Source organism: Xiphophorus maculatus, chromosome 10 (assembly GCF_002775205.1).
Source record: "Xiphophorus maculatus strain JP 163 A chromosome 10, X_maculatus-5.0-male, whole genome shotgun sequence".
Lineage (NCBI taxonomy): Eukaryota > Metazoa > Chordata > Actinopteri > Cyprinodontiformes > Poeciliidae > Xiphophorus > Xiphophorus maculatus.
Window position 1 is genome coordinate 1,041,561 of NC_036452.1, and position 22,657 is coordinate 1,064,217.

The window sequence follows — 22,657 nt, forward strand, 5'->3', positions numbered from 1 at the left end:
TTTCGTTACCAAAACGGCGTTTTACTTTCACCTCGAACCGAAACGGATAAACTTCAACCTGGGATCAGAAGCAAACACTCAGTAAACTCACTTTTATTAACACATAAGAGCATACTGTACTCATTTATACACATCTCTCAGCGTATTTACAAAATAACGAGCCCATGGATGGTACACATGTATAAAAATATGCATTACATCTATAGAAATATGTACACAATGTGCAAAACATATGGCATTCCAACAGGAGGCGTGGCATGGGCAGTGGAGGTCAAGATGGCCGACATCAGCTGATCCGCTCAGATATGAAACCGCATTTCTGCCTCAGAAGAAGACGGCAGGAAGTGGCGGAGCAGCTGTTATTGATTGAGTCGTCCTCGCCTGCTGCGGATCGCCTGGTCCGCAGGAAGTCAACCGGGTGTCCAAACTTATGGTGCGGGGGCCAAAAATGTCTCCAGGTGTCACAAACATTTGAGTGTTTTTGCAAAAACTTTCATGTTTTTATTTTTGCCTGAATCTAAACGTGACAGCCGTCACATTTCAAGCAAGTGATAAATTACTGTAGATTTAAAACAAAGTTTTTGCAGGTCTGCCAGATTTAAAAAGAAATCAAATTTAAAAAATTGTATTCAATTTTTTTCAGGTTGATCATGTTTTTCTACATCGTTTGTCTCTTTATGGCTCACTTTTGCTTTATTTTGAAAAGTCTAGTTTAGTGAAAGTGATTGTACAAATTAAATTTAAAGCAAAAACTTGTGTTGCAGTTTTTCCATTTTAATATCTTATATTGTCCGTGTGTTTGTGAAACTTTATTTTAAATCTGTTTAAAATCTGGACTACTGACCGCTGATTAAAGGTTCCAAGGGCCACAAGTGGCCCCCGAGCCGCACTTTGGACACCCTGAAGTAAACAGCAGAAAGATTAACAGGAAGTCCTCAGAGTCATCCAACCAATCAGAGGAGAGAAAGAACTAAACAGCTGCTCGATGAGTTTGGAATAAAACCACAGCAAGGTGATGAAGAGGAGGAAACCGACCAATCAGGTTACAGCAGACGGTCGCCCTCTAGTGTTCGTCTACAGAACTGCAGGAAAAACCGCGTCAATCAGCAAATTTACCTGCAGCTCAACATTCAGGTGAGGAAATGGAAACATGGAGAGGCCGACCCAACATGGCAACCCGGTGACCCAACATGGCAACCCGGTGGTTCTGTTAGCTGGACCCAAAACATGCAGAGAGAGAGAGAGACGGACATGCAGAGGAACAGGGCTGCTCCTAACGGTAACATGCTTCCCTCACACACACACACACACACACACACACACACACACACACACACACACACACACACACACACACACACGCAAAAGTATTCAAACTACTTCAGCTGTCACGGTACAACCATTAACTACAGTAGTTTGTTCACAGGATCATTTGTTTGTTAAAACGATAAAATGAGTTGATATGTTTTCTAATAAGTTCCTTAACAATAGATTCAAAATGTCAAGTTTTGTTTGGTTGTTTTACCTCATGGAACATTTTAATTTTCCTAAAGAGAGTGTGTGTGTGTGTGTGTGAGTGTGTGAGTGTGTGTGTGTGCAAAGTTTCCTTCGTTGTTTTTCCATCAAGCATTTGACTAAAAACCAACAAGTCGTTTTCCCTCTGCCGCCTCCCAACCTGCCTTCGCTCTGCTTTTTAAGCCTTTCTTCCAACATACCCATAATCTACAGATTATTAATCTGGTCAACTGGTCTTTCAATGCAATTGATAGATTTTTGTGCTGCCTGCTTGTCCTGCAGGAACAGGCCTGGACTCATGATGGGGTTTCTGCTGTTTGGAGCTGGAGGATTCCTGGCCGACCGGCCGACACTCAGACCGACAGACGCAGGCCGGATGGGATTTTGCAGCCCAGTGGGACGGACTCCATCTTGGAGAAGTTACCAGTTTCGGTCCGGCAGGAACGACCACAATAATCTGGATGATTGGAGTGAAGAGAGGAGCACCGGTGGGACTGTAGGGCAGAAATATAAAATCTACTCGGACTAAAGCATTTCCTGGGTCGCTGGGTTCCTGGACCTTCTCTCTGACCCTCTGTGTTTGGACACAGATCAACTCTGACCTCTCTGCCTTTCTCTGCCTCATGGCTGAATGGTTTTCCTGTCGTTTCTGTCTGTTTAGTTCATTACTTTTAGAAACGGTGGAGTAATTATTACTTTAGACCAACATTTAGTTTGATACTTTTAACATCGGAGCCAGACGTAGAGAAACTCCTGGTAGTTTACAAAGTTAGAATCAAACATGGAGAAAAAACATTTAGTTTTATCAGAACAAGACTAGTTTAGAAATTATGGATTCTTATTAAACACGGAAAAAAATGTAGTTTTAAGCTTTTACATTTTTTGTTTTTTTGATTTTATATTTCCTCTAATTCATATGAAACACTTACAGAAATGCTTGATAGAAAAACAATTGATCATATTGTCATTTCTTTTTATGCTTCCCTTTATTATGGTTTCATGATTTTTTCCCTCATAATTATTTTATTTTTCCACCAGAAAAATAAAAACTTTCTGTTTCACTTGATCTTGACTTTTTAAACAGACTGAAATCTTTGAGCTGCTGTAATAATCGGAGCCGTTGGAGACACGGCGGTGGCAGCATCATGCCACGGAGGTCAGAACCTGCTCACATCTGATCTGGAACAACTTTTTCATCTACAACTTTGATATGAGAGAAACCGACTGCAGCTGCACAGGGTGTGAATACTTTGGCAGAAAATCACCTTACAGGCCACCGTAGCTTTGACTTTCTGTTGGTCGTCTCGCAACGAAGCAAACCGGGTCACCAGAACCTTCTCAGTCTCTGGTTTCTCATCAGGAGGAAGAAGCTGCCGTTTTCGGGTCGGCGTCTTTAGAACTACATTCAGTTGGCGAGCGGACCGCTGTGTCTCCATGGCAACCAGGCGGCGTTCACATTGGTTTGTTCTGAGGGGAAGCGGCGCTTCTTTAGTGCATAGTTCTGATCCAGACGGACGAGAGGAGACGGGCGGTTCTGATGGGACCAAACTGAACCGGACCGGGTTGGAGAACCCAGAAGAACCCGGTGGCTCTGTCCGGGTCCAAACCGTATTTACAGGAACCTTCCTCCTCGTCTTCATTCGGTTCCAGTAGGATCCTGACTTCAGGAAGTTGAAGCCCGTTTGGGTCGGCGGTTCTGGTCGGGTCAGTCAAAGTGCAGCTGCATGTCGTGCGGCTCCAGGAACTCGGCAGGGAACCCGGCGGGCCCCGGAGGGGCGGGGCCCTCCAGCCATTCCATGCCGTCCAGGTTCGGGTCGAACAGCGCCAGGCTCAGCGCCGACCCGGCCGGGTCGGAGAAGGACAGGTCCGTGGTATCCATGGGAACGAACGGGTCGGCCAGTTGGCTCCGCAGCTCCTCCATCAAGCCCCGGGTCCGCGGGTCCGACGCCGGTGCCGTCTCCGCCAGCGTCCGCTCCAAGAAGGCCTCCAGCTGGCCGTCCAGACCCGGTGGGTCCAGAACTGGCGGGCCCAGCTGGACCCGAGGCGGCGAGCGGGACAGCGCTGAGCCCACAGGAAGCGTAGTGATGCTCGCCGTCACCGGGTGAGTCTTAGTCAGAGCGCCGGCGGCGTCCTGAGGCAGGAAGGGAGGGATTTCTGAGAGGAGAAGAAGAAGAAACGTCAACATGGAGACAATCAGATTATTACAATATTAATCAGATTACAATATTAATCAGATTATTAAAATCTTGTCTCCTCTCATAAAAGTTTATTTTTGATGAGTTTTATTTCTTGTAAACTGAAAGTTTGTCATGTTAATAAATTTTATCTCATAGTGCAAAAGTTTCCCGTTTTATTAATTTTTATATTTCACTATAACGTGAAATTTTGTCATTACAAAAATTATTTACCTGAATTTATGTCCAACTTCAGCTTCTAAACAATTTCATACCATTCAGGTTAAAGTTATGATTTTAAGTTAAGATGTTTAAAATCTACATTTTATATTCATTTATTTGGACATTTAAATTTCCTCACCTCCACTCTCCACCAGGATGTCGAACAAATCATCCATGTGCTGGCTGGTTGCCGTGGGAACCTGAACAGAAACAACATTTATTCGTCCACCAGACTGGAATAAACCGGTGTTTGCTCCAGAACCGGAACCAAGGAAGCGGACCCAGAGAGGTCAGAACCGTTCTTCAGTCGCACCCAGTCTGGGTTTCTGTGCAGTAAAATTTTAGGCTGGCACAATAAAAAACATGAAAACGAATTAAAATAAATAAATGTCTCAACATATTTATTCCCGTGTGAAGAAAGCATCTTTCTCCGACTTGGACCTGGTCATCTGGGGGCCCGGGGGCCCTGCCGGCCCCCTCTTAGGGTCGCCCCTGGATAAAATGTAGCAAAGCCTAAAATCTCGAGAGTCCAGATGAGCCGTTGTCATGGTGACCAGCGGCCACTCAACTTTATGCTCAGCTACCCAGCGTTTACCAGATTCTCCTCATTGGCTGAGCAGAATCGGACCGGATCGGGTTCTGGAGGGACCGGATCATCACCAGCCGGGTCTCATGGTACGTTACAAAAGTGTAGTTTCAGATAACCGTCGTCCTTCAGAACCGGGTCGGACCTCACCTGGCCGGCGGCCTGCAGGCTGCGGCTCTGCTTCACGGCGTCTTCGTAGCGGGGCGGCTCCCTGGTCGGCTGCAGGACGAAGGTCTGCTGTGGGGGGAGAGGCAGAGGAAGGCCGGGCCGGATCAGAACCAGAACCAGCAGCGGCTCGGACCCAGCAGCGGGTCGGCGGGTCGGTACCTTGCTCAGTGGGCCGTTGGCCGCCTGGTGGTTGGGGGACGTGTGGGGAGACACTCTGCTCTCTGGAGAACGCTGCAGGAAGCGCTCAGGGTTGGGCTCGGTCCGGTTCTGGTTCCCCAGAGCGGCCGGGCCGCTGCACAGCGTCAGAGTCTGGAGGAGAAGGTTCCATCAGAGACTGGTTCTAGTTCCATCACGGTTCTACTGGGCCGTAGCGGCTCAGACTGACCTGCAGCAGCGGCGGCTGCTGATTGGCTGAGACCTCCATGTTGGCGCTCTGCAGCTGAGGAAGAGGGTTCTGGACCAGACCCGGACCGGAGGACGGCACCGGGAGGACCGGCTGACAAACACAGGAGGTAACTTTACTCAAAACCAGAACCAGAACTTCTCCACATCTAGTTACTTTACATCTGGACAGTAAATATATTTATCACAATAAACACGTGATCAATATCAACAGATAATATTACTGATAGAACATTCAATAGTTTCACTGATCCAGAACCGCACAGCATTCTGGGAGATGTATGCAGAGAAAAGCCTTTAGCCGTCAGCCTCTCATTGCTAGCTAAGCTAGCTCCAACTAACTGACTCGCTCTCTGGTTGCCTAGCAACACCCAGGCGCAGTAGTTTCAGGTTTCCCCTCTTTACCTCAAAACTAAAAAACTGAAAACTAAAAAACAGAGAAAACTAAAAAACAGAGAAAACTAAAAAACAGAGAAAACTAAAAAACAGAGAAAACTAAAAAACAGAGAAAACTAAATGTCAGGAAACCAGTTTGGCTGCATTTCAAATATTTAAAGGGAAACAATTATAAAAACATTCTTATTGGGAAATATTTATTTTAGATGTAAAAACCTAATACTGCAGGTTATTTAGTTTTTTATAAATTTCAATAAAATATTGTCACAGGAATGTCGCCATGTTGTTCATACTGCAATGCATTCTGGGTAAACGACGTGTAACGGTCCAACTGCCTGGCTTCTCCAGCCAACCAGTGATGAGTAACATTATTAAGTCTTTTTAATCTGAACCGGAGCGAATCGAAACCGATCAGAACAATAAGAGGTGATGAGGAGGAGGAGCAAACGGAGGAAGAGGAAGAGTTGGCCGTACAGCTGCTGCTGCCTGAGTGAAACCGACACGTCAGAAAACTGGCTGGGTTCTACTGCTGCTTATTTCCTGGCTGACATAAAGATGCTGCTTGTTTTAAATAACTTTATTACAGAAAACGTTGAACATAAAACTACAAAAATGAGTTTGAAGTGTCTCATTTGCATTTAAAGAGACAGCATCAAAACGAGTGGCTCTCAGGTCAGGGGTCAAAGTGGAGCCTGTGGAGCTAAAATAACCCGAAATTCAAACCAAAGCATCGCAGTTCAGCTTTAACTAGACCACCAATGATGATTTAAATGTGAGAAAGAAAAATTTAATAACAGGATGCTTGTCCTTTAGGCAGCTTTAGGGCCGCTAACAAGCTACAGCGTTCCTACCTGCAGACTGATGGCGCCGCTGTTCGGTAGCTGGATGGCGCCGCTGTTCGGTAGCGAGACCGGGACAAAGATCTGGGTTGTGGTCTGGCCCGTTGCGGTCAGCAGCGCCTGCGGCTGACCCAGGACCCCGGCAGGGTGGCTGATGAAGAACTGCTGCAGGCCAGGGGCCGTGGGCTGGCCCTGGGGCACCGGCGGGGGGACGGTCCGGTTCTGGATTTGAGCGATGATCTGGGTTTGGGTCTGGAGCTGCAGCGGCTTCCCGGCCGACAACGTCACGTCCTCCAGCTTCACCACCTGGGGCCTCAGGACAGCGGCGCCGGAGGAGCAGCTGGACAGAACCGGGCCCTCCATCTTCACGGCGCTGGAGCTCAGAACCGGGTCGGCCTGGCCCCTCTTCTCCACCTCCAGCTGCATCTTGAGCTCCTCCACCAGCCGCTGCTCCTGCTCCAGCTTCCTCATCAGATCCTCAATCTGCCGCTGCTTCTCATGCAGCCGCCGGTCCCGCTCCTCCGGCCGGGGCGAACCGGAACCAGAACCCGGCTGGGCTTCGGCCTCAGACATGCTGACGTCCGGCTGCAGAGCGGCCGGGTCCGAGGGGATCGGCGAGTTAGGCGGGGTGGAGCACATCCTCTCCGGCGCCGCCTGCTGGACTGGAAGAACGACAGCAGGCGCGGTGGCGGAGGAGGAGGAGGAAGAGACCTCCATGGGCACGGAGGAGGCGGCGGTGGAGGTGGGAACGCTGGGCGGAGCCAGCAGGGAGGAGTTTTCCTGGAACGGCTTCAGTCTCTCTATCAGGTCCGTTTTGGTTCCGGAAACCGGCAGACCGCGCAGCTTCAGCTCCAGCTTCAGCTCTGCCACCTGGAAACAGGCAGAAAAATTCACACCCTGAAAACTTCACAGCTGCAGCAGCTCAGGTCAACGTGTACCGGATCACTGGTTATTGAGATAAAATACAATATTCTTGTTTTGAGTCCATTTTCTTGTTTATAATTCAAATCCGCCTGAAACTAATGAATTTTGTAAACAACACTGGAAAACATAAACAACCAAACTTACAGAGAAAACAGAAATAAAAAAAACAAACTGAAAGCAGAAATAAAGTGGATTCTGAAGTTTATTAATCATCAGAATGAAAATTTTATAGCTCATTTTAATTTATCATGGGATTAATTGAGTCATTGTTTATTGCAACAGATTAAGAGGAGCTGAAATGAAATGAACATTCTTCACTGTAAAACAACTTAAACTCAGTTTTCAACTCTAAACTATAAATAAGTTTTTTTAATGTACTAGTTTAGACTACACAGTTTATACACCATTAAAGATTTTATTGCATTTTTATTCCTGACAGGAACCTTTGTCTTCATACGTTGCTGGTACGTCCTTAAATCCGACGCACAACTACATCTGCTAACAACAGCGATGGAAGCTGCTTCTCTGGTCCATCTGGGGTTAATTTCTGACTCTAAATGATCTGATTGGACAATGGATAAGAGCTATGTAGTGTTCACGTTGTGCTAACAGCAGTTAGCCTAGCACTGAAGCTTTGCTAGCCTAAAATAGCATCTGGATGCTAATATGTAGCAGCTAATGCTAATGTTAGCGTCCACAGTCCAGAAATATCTCTGATGTTCAGATCTGATATTTATTCAATAATGTAGCAGAAAAATGGGTTTGAATTGAAAATGTTGCTTATTTTTGTCTCTAGTTTTTGACTAAAATACAATTAATTACAGACCTAAAATGAACTGGATTAAAAATTGTAACTGATTCCCAACAGTATTTTAATCTAAACCATCCCATAATATCTCTGGTTGAATGTTTGTTCATTCACCATTTGCTTCACAGTTCAGCTCCACTTTGTTTAAATAAATCATTTTGTGTGTCTAATGTGAGTAAATCTGGTAGAAACTAGAAGAGGGATGAATATTTCTGCAGGTGTGTGAATACCTTCATCTCGTCCAGGTTGGCTGGCAGGACTCCTGGCTTGCGATTGGCCAGCAGGTTGTTGGGTCGTGGCAGCGCGGGCGGCGCCGGGGGGCCGGTGGGCAGAGACACTACGATGGAGGCGGGGAGGGCGCCGACGCCGCTGCTCTGACTCTCCGCCGCCGGCCTGCAGCAGGACAGCAAGAGGAGATTTTTTATTATTTATGTTCCATATCACTGGATCAGAAACATACAAAGAATCTGAAAAGGGAGGCCATGTCAACATTACGACAAACATCTCTGCTCCAAGGGTTTCACATTTCAGTAGGATGGAAAAAAGTTCAATTAAAATATTATTGCTGTCTTTATTATTATTAAAACAGGAAGTAGGTTAGCTATGCTAGCTTGACTTTGATAACTTTAACATGTTGCTGCAGTTTGGTGTGTTTTGGTTCAGTTAGCAATAAAATAAGAACACACACACACACACACACACACACACACACACACACACAGGTATTGGTTTATTAATACGACATCCATCCACATGTGTTACTGGACTGAACAGAACCGGTTAGCCGCTAAAGCTAGATACACACACCTGCAGCCATTACCACGCATCAAATCAATAATTATTAAATATTGCTGAAGGTGCTAGTTTTTACTATTCTATGTCAACATTACGACAAACATCTCTGCTCCAAGGGTTTCATATTTCAGTAGGATGGAAAAAGGTTCAATTAAAATATTATTGCTGTCTTTGGTGCTAGGTTTTACTAAGACTAAGGTCTTTTTCTCTAAGACTTTAGTTTTAGAGAAAAACATAAGACTGTTCTGAACATCTGGCAGAGATTTTAACATTTTTTAATTCATTTCTAATCCAATTTCTGTAAAATGTGGCTTAAACTGTTATTTTGTTCCTGTATGTAAACCGATAAACCGTTACACAACATCAGCTCAAACAAAAATGTTTGAATTGTAAGATAAAGTAAAATATATTTACAGTGACATAAAATAAACAGAAAAATGTTTTCAGTTCTGCAGTTTTTATGATCAGCCTGAACACAGTGATGGTTTATTAATTAGCTAATTTAATCAATCAAATTAAATTTGATTGAATCAGAGAGACTGTGTGTGTGTGTGCGTGTGTGTGTGTGTGTGTGTGTGTGTGTGTGTGTGTGTGTGTGTGTGTGTGTGTGGTCCCCTACTTGAGCGGCGCCGGCAGGATGGTCTGGTAGTTGTAGTGCTGCTGCTGCTGCTGCTGCTGACTGAGGATCTGCAGCTGCAGGAAGAGCTGCTGCTGCTGCAGCAGGCGGGCGTACGACGAGTCCATGGGCGGCTCGCCGGCGTCCTGCTTCTGGTCCGGCGGGACGTACTGGTGGTACTTCAGCTTCTTCACACGCGACTTGGCCTCTCTGCCCTTCTTGCTGCGGCTTTTCTCAGACAGACTTTTCTGTTGGCTTTGCTGGAATTTTATCAGAAAAGAAATTGAATAAACTGACATGCAACAGGATTCACACAAAACGTTCCTAAAGTGTTAAAAATAATAACTATAAAGATAATAATAATAATAATGATAATAATAATATATTGTACAAGGCAGCGCAATAACAATGTTATTTAATAAAAAGTCAAAAGAGTCGAACAGCGAACACAGCAGACTATCGCCATGACGACGCTGTGCTGCTCCGTCACATTCAATCCTATAAAAACAAACTCAAGTTTACGACGAGTTCACTGTAAAACACAAAACTACACCAGGTATTTGTCTAAATATATTGTTACACAGAAAATAAAACTAATTTAAGTAACTTTTCAGAAGCTTTTTAGAGTCAATACTTAATTAGTATTGATTTTTTTTAAAAGTATTAGTTTCATTGACAGATTATTCCCTTCATATAGGTGAAATATCAATTAAATTACATTTTTATCAACATTCCAAGAATTATTGACTGAAAATAACCTTTATATCTTACTGAAACGTTACTTGTGAGTAGGTTTTGCATTATTTTTAGTGTAATAAGATATTTTCATCAGAAACTAGACAACAACACCTGGTAGGGTTTTGTGTTTTTACAGTGAGCTCATCATAAGTCATATTTAAAATCTTTACAGTGATCTGATTGGCTGTCCTCGCTCCAGGTGCGTTTGTTTTGCTTCAGGGGAGCCGGAGCGTCGTTCTCACCTTGACCAGAGTCGGCCCCGGTTTGGAAGCAGCCGGCGTGGCGGTGGGCGGGGCATGCTGGACAGGTGGACAGGTGAGAGGCTGCTCATTGGCTGAGGGCGGCTTTGGGAAGTTTGTGCTTGGAAGAGGCTGAAGCAGCAGAAAAAGAGTTGAAATAAACATGAGTAAATCCACCTGAAACCAGCGGGAGGCGCTCCGACTCTTACCTGCAGCATGGCGATGGCAGGCAGTACTGCAGGCGCCGGGCATGGGGGCGGGGTTTCTGGGACTCTGCTCTCTCCAGGTGAGGGGGCGGAGCCCTGAGACTCCTGGCTGGCCGGTTGCTCCGGAGACACGGCGTCGTAGCAACCGTCCTCCTCCAGAACCTTGGGGTAATTGACCTGGCCCACTGTGGGTCAGCAGCAGAGCCGTCAGTTTGGGCCGCGCCCAGCGGGGAGTCCCGGCGGCGGCGGCGGCTCACCTATGATGGCCTCCTTGAGGCTGGACGCCACCGGCAGGATGTTCTTCTCCACCAGCTCCATGGGGCCGGGCCGCTGGGCGATCTTCTCGTTCAGGTTGTCGGCCAGCCGCGCCCGCTTCAGCTTCATCTGGGTCGCCTGCAGCGACGGCTCCGCCCCCGTCTCTGCAGGGGGAGGAGCCAAAACGTCACGGACTCAGAAAAACAGAAACGGCAACGCATCACACAACTTTAACTAAACAAAGATGGAGGACAGCAGCACCTTGCAGGATGTGCATCCGGACCAACTCGGCGCGCTCCGGCCGGCTGCGGATCTTATGCTTCAGGAAGTTCTCCGTCTGAAAACAAGCCGGGATGTCAGCAAACGTTTCACCTGGTTCATCTATTACTGGAATAACAACCAACTAATTTATAATCGACTTTTTACTGGAGCATAAAGAGGCTAAAACAGCTGAATGAACAAATGAAGCCAAACCTGAACAGAGAAATATAAAAGTTTAAGATAAAAATCTATAAATTTGTTCCACCAGAACTCCTGAAGTTCAGCTTCAGCTTCACATTCTGGAAAATCTCCTATTAATCACCTGTATCCATTCAATTATTAATCAATAATAATCTCCAGATCAGTTCTGCTCTGAATGCCGGGGAATCCTTCGCTTCAAACTTTATTACATTTTAGCCCAGAAATGTTTTTTATTCCAATAAAGGAATTGATTTATTATTTACATCTTTTAATCTATTTCTAATATTGTATAAAAAGACTCAAGTGGTTAAATGGCCCCATTAATCATCACAATAATTGATTACTAACAATATTAGACAAACTTATGAGCTCAGCTTTAATAAATTAATAAAATCTCTAATAAAAGATGCAGATCTTCAGAACTTCTGCTGATTGAGGTTTTCTTTAAAATGCATCTAAATCACAGAAACAGCTTCAAACTAATACTATTATCAATAATGACCAATAATTTATCTCCATCCATTTCAGACATGAAAATAAAACCAGAATTCCCCTAAAGAGATTTTATATCTCAATAATAAAATGTCTGACGCTTTCTATCAGCGGCGGCCATATTGGATAGTGAACTCAGAGTTTCCATGGTTTGGTTCTGAGCAGAACTCTGAAGCGTTCAGCGTTCAGGAGGCGGTGTGGACTTTTCCTCACCCTGGCTCGCTCCAGGCTGCGGATCTGGCCGTGGAACGCTGCTGGACTCTTCAGAGCTGCGACACAAACACAGAGTTCAGTTCTCCTTGTCGTCCTGCGGCAGCCGGCCTGGAAGACGTTTACCGACTCGGACCTGAGCGGGCGGGGGCGGCGTTACTCACGCGGCATGATGCCCTGGTCCACCAGCTGCTCCCGGGTCCGCCGCTGCTGCAGCCGCAGCTGCAGGACTGCAGGGAGACAGAGACGCGTCATGAAGCAGCAGCCACAGAGCGACACGGGCAACAGGAAGCTGGCGCTCAGGGCCAGAGCAAACGGTAACCATGGAAATGCATCACCGCAGGCCGGACGCCGCTCTGACCTTACCAGAGGTCAGCCGAGAGCTGCTTAGAGGCCATAAACCAGGGGTGTTCAAAGTGCGGCCCGGGGGCCGTCTGTGGCCCTTCAAATGATTCTGGGTGGTCCTTAATCAGAACCCAACAGTAATCTAAACTTGGTTTGGAAGTTCAGGCAGAAAATACTGATTTAAAATCAATGTTTCAAAACAAACAGACAAAAAACAGACAAGATATTAAAATAAAAAATGTAAGGTGAAACAAAACTAATTCATAAAAACAACCAGTTTTACTAAAAGAGAGGCTTGGGCATTCCCAGTTAAAGTTTTTAAAACAGGGGCGCTGTGGTGCTGCGGGGTTCAGGCCTCAGTCCTCCACGCCGCCGCAAGTTTGATTCCCGGCCAGGCGACCTTTAGCCCCGTGTCTCCCTGTTCTTTCTTTACCTCCTTTCCTGTCGATTCACTATCAAATAAAGGCCACCAGAGCCAATAAAACCTTAAAACCAACGTTTTCAAAATAAAGCAGGAGTGACACGGAAAGAAAACGTAGAGAAACATCAACCTGAAAAGAAACAGAACCGCGACAAGGAAACGGGCCGCACAGCTCAGCTCACACATTAACACAGGCCTAGTCAAAGTATGCAGGGCAACGTTTTCCCAACAGACTTCCTGTCGGCGGAAATGTTCTGCTGCTCGGCTCCACAAACACATCGTGACCTTTGACCCAGGAGAGAGGGATGACCTCACAGATCTGGAATGACAAACAACGTCTGGCACAAACTTGGAAAAACACGAGCAAAAGAGGGGCAACGGGGGGCAATGGGGCGGCAACGGGGGGTGAACAAGAGGGGCAACAGAGGGAGGTCAGAGGGGGGCAATAGAAAATGTTATAATGTTCTCCTCAGCCCTCCTGGTTGTCTGCATAGTCTCATCATGAGACTGGTCAAGCTGCTCTCACATTGACCCCTGCAGTGTCATATAACAGCAGGAGCTCCTCGATCCTGGAGACCATCGAAATGTTTCTTCCCAACCCAGAACTTATCTGCCCCTTTAGCACCAAAGAACAACCCCCTGTCCTTAACAACAGACGAATGGCCAGACCATCTGTGTTGGGCTACAGAATCCCTGGTTCATCTCAATCAGGGATTCACACCTCTAGTCCAATCAAGTCTCTCTTCTCTGACCAGAACCTATAAAAGGAACCGGATCCACTGTTGGTCAGAGCAGACAGACGGACTCCTTTCATTCTGTGTTTCTGTTCTCACCTTGCAACGTTTTAATACATTTCTTATTTCTTCTCATCCAGACTCTTATTAAAGTCATTTCTGCCATGACAGGGGCAACGGAGAGGCAACTGAGGGGCAACGGAGAGGCAACTGAGGGGCAACGGAGGGGCAACTGAGAGGCAACTGAGGGGCAACGGAGAGGCAACGAAGAGGCAACTGAGGGGCAACGGAGAGGCAACGGAGAGGCAACTGAGGGGCAACGGAGAGGTAACTGAGGGGCAACGGAGGGGCAACTGAGAGGCAACTGAGGGGCAACTGAGAGGCAACTGAGGGGCAACGGAGAGGCAACTGAGGGGCAACGGAGAGGCAACTGAGAGGCAACTGAGGGGCAACGGAGAGGCAACTGAGGGGCAACGGAGAGGCAACAGAGAGGCAACTGAGAGGCAACTGAGGGGCAACGGAGAGGCAACTGAGGGGCAACGGAGAGGCAACTGAGGGGCAACGGAGAGGCAACGGAGAGGCAACTGAGGGGCAACGGAGGGGCAACTGAGAGGCAACTGAGGGGCAACGGAGAGGCAACGGAGAGGCAACTGAGGGGCAACGGAGGGGCAACTGAGAGGCAACTGAGGGGCAACGGAGAGGCAACTGAGGGGCAACAGAGAGGCAACTGAGGGGCAACGGAGAGGCAACTGAGGGGCAACGGAGAGGCAACAGAGAGGCAACTGAGGGGCAACTGAGGGGCAACAGAGAGGTACCGGCACAGTAACTCGACTTCAGGAGGAACAGCCGTCTGTCCACAGACTTATCTGCTGGGATTTCCTGTGTTTGGTGCCCCTCCCCACCCTGTTGCTGCTTCATCCTGACTCCACGCTGAAGGCGCAGCGATGCAAACGGCACTGCAGCCGCCAGAGACAGAAACTCTCCTCACGTGGTTCAAACCCTGCTGACTCAATGACCTTAAATTAACACTAAAAACATCTAAACGACCAGAAGGAAAATATGGTGGAAGAACGGAGGGATCCTACAATTAAAAATGTTAATCAAGTCCCACCACTATCACTTTGACTTTTCCTCCAATCAGCACATACTTAGCATCAGGTTGCTGTGAGAATGTGAGACTTTGAGCTGCTTCCTTTCACTGCTGCAACGTCCAATAAAACCACTGACAGGCAGAAACATCCTGATCTGGTGGATCAGAAACCAAGAACTGGAGCAGAAATTACAACCACTAGTTAAAATGTTTTTTTCTTTAACTGGTTTTATTTGTCTGAAGTGATTTCCTCCACATGTGATGAATGCCAGGCAGACTGGCTCTCCTCAGAGTACTTTTAAACCTCTGGGTAGGTAGCCTGTCTGCTAGGTCTCTCTGCTGCCTCTCAGCACACCATTTCTCCTGACTTCCTAATACTGTTGCACTCTCTCTGTCGTTCAGCTAAATTAATCACTTCTTCTCTTTCTCAGCTGCAGGCTGTCGTTCTTTCCTTTACATTTTTTCTTTCTACATATTTTTCAGCTACAGTCATGAAAATTAATGCGACCACAGCGAGCCACACGGTCCAAAGCAATTTAAAAGAAAAGCTGCTTTTTTTTTTTTAAACACAGAGATGATGGCTTCAGATTTAGGAGGCCAAAGACTCGGCAGCATGAGCGCATGATACCGTTTGCTATTTTTAAACGCATTACAACTGATCTGCTAAAACACAAACCCTTACCAGACATTTCTGTTTTTAAAGGTTCTGTTGGCCTTTATCTGGAGGTAGTTCTCCAGGAAACAGGGTAATGAGAGGAGGAAGACATGCAGCAAATGTCGCCAGGCCGGGAATCGAACCTGTGACCACCGTCACGAGGACTAAGGCCTCAATACGTGTTTCACGCTTTTCCCCTGCACCACCATGGCGCCACTGTTTCTGTTTCTACTGCAAACATCTTAGTGCACTAGAAATAAGACTTTAACTTTACAGTAAAATACAGGAGCTTGTTTTGAGTCAGTAAATCCTTAATAGTGATAAAAGAGCAGATTATTTCACTTATAAGGAGAAAATGTTATAAGTGAAACATAATCAGTGTAATTAGAAGTTTTAAAATCAATATTAAGGAATTATTAAGATAATTTATAAGTCTCCTGTAGGAGAAATCAGTCTAGGAAGCAGGAGCAAAAACTACAGAACAACAATAAGAACAGGACAAATAGCCATAAATAAAAACATTAAAATACATAAAAACACAAACACAACCATTTCCATTCACATACAATCCATCCTCTTCATGCTGCTCTTCATCATCTGGGCCTCCTGACCGAAAACTGAAGACAAGATCTTGTAACTTGTTGAAAAGTTTCCTGTAAGTTAGTTTTGTCTTATTCTAAGTGTGTTAAGATGCTTGTGTTAAAAACGAGGCAGATATTTGGTTTTGTGATTTTGCAGTGAAGGATCCAGAACAAACATTACAGATCAGACCTGAAACACAGAGAAGGACAGAAAGTTCTGATCCAGAAGCTGCACTGCAGATTTTAATCTCTATGAAAATAAATAATCTGACAGGACGGTTTGAGCGGAGCTCGGTCCGACCTGCGGCGGTTTTTAATGGGACGATCCCTCAGCGGGAGAAACGCTCCACCAGTCAAACTAACACAGGAGACCGAGTCCAGCGCTGCTGGTTTCCATGGTTTCAGGAGGATTTATTGAGCGTCGTCATTTCTGCTGACAGCAGCAGAGGAGCCGCCAACATGGCGACACATCAGCACCTGCGTGGCCGCCGCCGCCGCAGAGAGGGGCTCTGCTGGGAAACTACCACTCACACTTTCCACTGGTGGGACGCTGCCAGTCTGCCTCGGAGAACTGGGAGAACTGGGATTAAACTGGCCAATCAGATCGAGGCGCGCCGTAATGACCCGGATCTCTGCCGGCCATCTGAGCCCTGATCAGAACCAGACGGGTTCAAACACTGGAGGAGTCTGGCAAGGCTAATGATGATGATGATGATGATGATGATGGCCTTGTATAAAGCCAAGATGGCTGCTGGAGGAGACGTTAGGTCAACATGCAGCCGATTGTTTTCAGAAATAATAATAATACTTTAGAATAAACTCTGGATCAGTTTCAGAAATGCTTTTATCTAAATAAACCCAAACAACGTTCTTTTTTTCAACTTTTTTCTCGCAATATTATGACTTTATTCTCGACGTTGCTGCAGCAGTATCATCGTCGCTGCTGCAGCAGTATCATCGTCGCTGCTGCAGCAGTATCATCGTCGCTGCTGCAGCAGTATCATCATCGCTGCTGCAGCAGTATCATCGTCGCTGCTGCAGAGCGTGTTCTCACCGTTCTTGCGCTCGTTGAGCGGCGGCAGGTTCTGCGTGGGCTGCAGCGACAGCTCCTCCATCTCGTGGGTCACCGCCTCGCTCTGTGGGCTCGGCACCAGCAGGCTGGATATCCCACAATCCCCCTCTGCTGCGAGCTTCTGCCGGGACACCCAGGGCTCCATCCTGCCTCAGGAGGGGGGCGGCCGGGGAGAGCGAGAGAGAGCGGTCTGGGTCTCCGGCCCTTTAAGCAAGGCAGCCTGCAGGGAGAAGACATGTCAACAGGAAGCAGAAACTGTGTTTGGAGAGAAGCAGCTTCATGTTCCTGTTTTCCTCAAAGCTGCAGTAACTTTTATAAAAAACATTTTTTACACATTTATTAAATCTGACTCCATGTTGTTACGGTTTAATATGAAACAGATCTCTGAGAAGCTGCTGCCTGTAGGAATGAACCAAAAACAACCAATCAGAGCCAGGGGCTTGGTTTAGCACATGACATCACTAAGCCCCACCCCCTGGCTCTGATTGGCTCAGGACAAAGTTTCCAGTTTAGATTTTGGTGACAAAGGTTGGTGGATTAAATGAAACTCAGAAGGTCTGATTTTAGTGACCAAGTTGATAAAGTTTATCATTCAGTCCCATGTTTTCAGTTTGTGTATTTTCATTTATTTATTTGTTTTTTCTTTTGCATTATTCTATTGTTTGTTCTGATCTCGGTAATCTTTCCAGGGGAAATAAAGTTTAAATTATTGTTTTATTTATCATAATGCACAGGTCTTCATATCTTTTCTTAAGTATTGAAATTATAATGTTGTGGCTAAATGTTTTGTTAAATTTACCTCATTGGGAATCAATAAAGATAAACTAAAAAAGAAAGCAGATGTTAGAGTCAGAGGCATCAGGAAGGAAGTTAAAGGTGTGAAAACAGGAAGCAGGAGGCGGAGCCACAAATAACCTGAAATATTTGGAGAATAATCGTTTGTGTCTCAGCAGCAGACGATGACATCATGATGACAACAGAAACTTTAAGAATAGAAACAGGTCAAGTTTCTTCCTGCCTCTGGCTGCAGAAACAGGAAGACGAACAACCAGCCAAAGATTAAAACAAACTCGCTCTGATTCAGATGAATGGAAAACAAACTGGAAAAGTCAAACACCAGAAGAAGAAAACTGATCAAACTGAGCGCTCAGCTTCCATCAGGCGGCGACAGCATCGCCCTAATGAGGCCCGCTGAGCGGCCAGTCAGGGATATTCAAATGAAATGCTGCTGCTGCTACAGGCGTTGAAGACGAGCAGGGAACAAAAGCCATGATGATGATGATGATGATGATGAAGCAGCACCTGGAAGCGCCGGGTGAAGCCAGTGAACACACAGAGCTGCAGCAGGGGCTGATGGGAAAGCTTCAATCAGCAGACAGCTGACTCAATCTAATGAGCATAGCGGCTAAAAATTCAGTTAATGTTGGAAAAATAAAAGTTTAGGTTAAAGCTACGATCACACGCAGGAAAACCAGACTCAAATCCGACTTTTCACCCAAAACAAAAACCCTGAGCTGACGGTTTTCATCACACTGTTACTCAACGGCAGTGTCTTCAGTCAGAGGCTTCTGCAGCGCCGCTGCAACACTGACCTCTACAGGACACCGCCTCTTCGTGATAGGCGTTACGGTTAATTTAGTAGTATTTAGTATTTTTGAGCTGAACAGCTTGCAGTAAATATTTTATGTTCAAACCATTTAGAACTTTTAATTTTTTGGTGGTTTTTATAAATTTGATCCATTAATCATTAATGTTTTAGTCATTAATCTGAAGTGGGTCTGACCCCCTCTGGAACCTGGACCGGTTCCAGAGGGGGTCCGGGTCCAGGTCCACAGGTCTGTATTCAAACCACTGATTCATATCTGGTTCAATAATAACATCCAAACTCCAGTGAGCAGGATTCATAATCATTCATAATCATTGTTTCAGTCATGTTGGGAGCATCAACATAAGAAGTTTTAACTGGATGAACTGGTCCAATCACATTAGCTTCTCCTCTCATCCATTCATAACGTTCTGATGACCTGAAACCACACAGGAAAAACATGCTTTTATTTTAGAACTGGATCTTCTGCTAAAGGAAATAAAACATTTATTTTGAAAGGAATAAAATGTGTCTATTTAAGCTGGTCAAACTTAAGAAAGAAATGACTCCATGATATTTGGGTTAACTGGCAAATTTGGAGAAAATGACGTTCAATGATCAGATGAGAAGAATTTCACAAGAAAAGCAAAAAGAGGGAAAGAAATGAAGGGAGAGATCGGCAGCCATGTTGGATGGATGGATGTCAGCAGGCTGAGTGGAGGAGAGCGAGGAGGAGAAGGAGAGCTGGGATCCAGATGGCGGCGCAACGTGTTTATCTGACATCATCACCGCTCCCTGAACGCCACGCGCCGCGGCTTCATCTCAGACACAAATCAGCAGCAGAAGAAGAAGAATGATGCCTCAATGAGCTCACACCTGTAGGGAGGGTTCAGGTAACCAGTCGACACGGTGCTGCTGCTGCAGCTGCAGCAACACATGATCATTCAGCGTTCCTTCACCCTGAGTGTGTTTGATGTTTCAGAGCGAAGCCTGAGGCCACGCCCACACCGCCCAGGGCCACGCCCACACCGCCCAGGGCCACGCCCACACCGCCCAGGGCCACGCCCACACCACCATCAATCATCATCAGAGACGGTCATAAATCTACATCACCTGATCTGATCAACGTCACAAAAACAGAGAAGATGTGACTGATTGATTATTACTTTACTCATTGATCGGCACATTCTGCAGAATTGTTACTTAAGCTTCATTTATGCTAATTAAAAAAGCAAATAAGTTAAAAATCCAATTATTTTTTAAAAATGAGAAATTCTATATTTTATTTATTTTGATTCAATATCAGCATTCCTTTAGTGAATGATGAATCTGCAACTAGAACATTATTCTAACATGAGAAAAACTGATCAGAGCAGAGCTGATCAGTTATTGATTAACTGATCAATAACTGGATGAAAAGTGATTAATATGAAATTATTTTACAGAAGTTGAACCAAGAGAAGCTAAAACTGAACTAGAGGAGAACAGATTTACAGATAAATTATTTTTTCACCTTAAATTCTAAATGTTTGTATTTTTTGTAAAGTTTTGGCTTCATTTCTGCTCAGAATAATTTTCAGATGCTCAATACGAAAGTTAATGATTAATTAATTACTGAAGTAGTTTTATTTTTACTCGGTTATTGTTTCGTTTCATTTGCAGCTGCCCAGTCAAATCTTTGAGGGAGTTCAAGATTAGGGTGATGGTGCTGAGTCCTGCAGAAAGATGAAGGTCAGTGATGGTTTCTGATGATGACTGAGCAGTTTCAATATTTTAAATGTTTATCAGCATTTCTGAATAAAAACAAATGATTCGTTTTTAGAAGCAGAAATCCTCTGAAGGGTTTCTGACCACTGGACAGATGCTAAGTCTCATTTCCTGTCAGAAACAGGAAATGTAAATAGAAATCTGAATATTTGGATCCTGACTGTGTATGTAAAGCGTTGGAATTAGAGCTGAACAAGGTAGTAATTCAGCTCAGAGTGTGTCTGGTTCCTCTCCCATGGCCTAATCAAAGCTCGCACTAGTCCAGCAAAATGAAAGAGGTTTCAGATCCGCCACACAAAAACAAAAATCCCTGAAAATTAATCTCAGATGGAGAAACAGAAAACTGGGCTCCATGGCAACAACAGACCAATATTTCATAATAATGACTTCAACGAAGAGCGGGTTCAAAACGAGGAAATGAGAGCAATAACAGACAGGCGTCTCCACAACAGCAACACAGGGAAGGAGGTCAAAGGTCAGCAAACAGGCCTGGATGAGAGGAATGCCAGAGATAAAGACCCAGAAAGAAAGAATCAACAAACCGCCGACACGTCCAGATTAATAATCACTCAGAAATAAAAACGCACGGCATGTGAAGAGGAAGAACGTTCAAATCTGTGGATTTAAATAATCTATCATCTGTGAGACAGGAGAACAGCTCTGGAGATGCTGAGCTGATCACAGGAAGCAGAGATGAAGCAGAAATGTCCTACTTAAAGCTCAGACTGAATCTTTATCTGGTAGAAAATCACAGTTCAAACTGAGAGACACGAAAACGGAAAAATACATTTAAATTTTATTCATATTATTAAAAATCTGGCCTTTTCCAGGAGAAGCAAGGCACCTCAGCTCATTGCCTCAGAAACAGCCTTCAGTGTGGAAGTTTAAGCAGAGGAACGCTAGCTGTTAGCATCATCAGTGACGGGAGAAACAGGATGATTTGGAGGCGAGTCGCCTGTTTGTTCAGGCTGACCTACAACTAGACTTTAATATTTACACTTTCTGAGGCTTTGTATTAATTTTATCCAGATATTTAAAAAGATAATACCGCATGATGTCACTTCCTGTCTGATACATTAAAGCGCATTTTATCATTTACCTGGAGCACACTGAAGACTGCTTCATAAGGGGAGGAGGAACTTTTTCACACAACCTGTTAGCTTAGCATACAGTCCAAACCTCTGGAGAACAAACCAGCCACTTGACAACCAGGTGAGGTTTCTCTGAGCTGAGTGACATCACCGTGGGACCGCTGGTGGGTGTGGGATAAGCTAGCTCTGACTAGCTACTTTAAACCTGACAGGTGAGACTCAAACCGCCAGGTGTCAAAGGTAAAGCGGCGACTGTCATTTCCAGGAAAACGTCCCACGGTAGTGAGCCCACTCTCCCACGCGCCCCCGGGTAGTTTCTCCCCACGATCGCCTCCTGTCGCGCAGTGTCACATCCCGACCCGTTCCCCAACAACAACCTCCTCTGGTTAGCTCCAGTTAGCTCACTCAGGCTAGCAGGCTAAAAACATGCCAGAACCGGCCCGGCTAGTGGGCTCCTACCGAACTCTGTCGACTCGAAAGCAGAACCCATCCGAGCCGTGGATCAGGACATGTCCATCGGGCTGGAGCAGATTTTTCTTTTCCTGCCTTCTCAATACGAGGCTGAAGTTTATTTCGCGGAGTAAAATGGCTGCGCCTCGTCTGGCTCCGGGATGCAGTGACGTCAAGACGTTGGAGGGGGGGAAGAGGGCGTGGCCTCCTCGTATGGATTCAAAGCCCGCAGGGATTCACACACTTAAAAAATAAAACTAAGGTTATTTAAACACACGGTTCGGCAAAAGAAGAATTAAAGACAATGCTAAACTGAATTTACAAAACTTCATAATCAGATTTAACTAAAATACAGGCGCGGCCGTAATTAGACCGGAGCAAAAATGCAAATGTTGCTTTTTGTAAAAGCTGTTTTACTTCAACATACTTTAAAACAAGCAAAACCAAAAAGAAACCATCCAAGAAATGATGGGAGTAAAAAGTATTTGATAAAAAGGCAAATCAAGTATTCAGTAACTGATCATATTTAAAGACAATGTCATCAGACAAAATAAAAATGTAACGTTATGTGCAAATGGTGGTTTTTAAAAACAAACAAAAAATCCAGACATTTTAAAGAAAATTTGGTTGTGGTGTCTATTCTTTTATTTTTGCTTTTGATCTTAAAATTTTAATATCTTCAAAATTCTTCATTTCATTCTATATTTAAATAGATCGACAAGGCGTGCGTGGTGGCGTAGCGGTTAGCGCGACCCGTATTTGGAGGCCTTGAGTCCTCGTCGCGGGTTCGACTCCCGGACCTGACGACATTTGCTGCAT

At 45.4% G+C, this 22,657-nt stretch overlaps 1 protein-coding gene across 1 annotated transcript; it reads right to left on the reverse strand.

Moving 5' to 3' along the window:
- Positions 1-77: 77 nt before the first annotated feature.
- On the reverse strand, positions 78-22,016 carry mkl2 (MKL1/myocardin like 2). The gene is made up of 16 exons (XM_023341269.1): positions 21,848-22,016; positions 16,928-17,165; positions 12,212-12,277; positions 12,051-12,106; positions 11,145-11,220; positions 10,886-11,047; positions 10,632-10,813; positions 10,426-10,554; positions 9,449-9,705; positions 8,265-8,427; positions 6,315-7,172; positions 5,051-5,161; positions 4,825-4,974; positions 4,648-4,734; positions 4,051-4,111; positions 78-3,669 (listed from the first exon to the last, which is right to left on the reverse strand). Exons 2-16 carry the CDS (start codon positions 17,088-17,090, stop codon positions 3,221-3,223), a joined length of 2,970 nt encoding a protein of 989 aa, XP_023197037.1. The 5' UTR covers positions 17,091-17,165; positions 21,848-22,016; the 3' UTR covers positions 78-3,220.
- Positions 22,017-22,657: the final 641 nt, after the last annotated feature.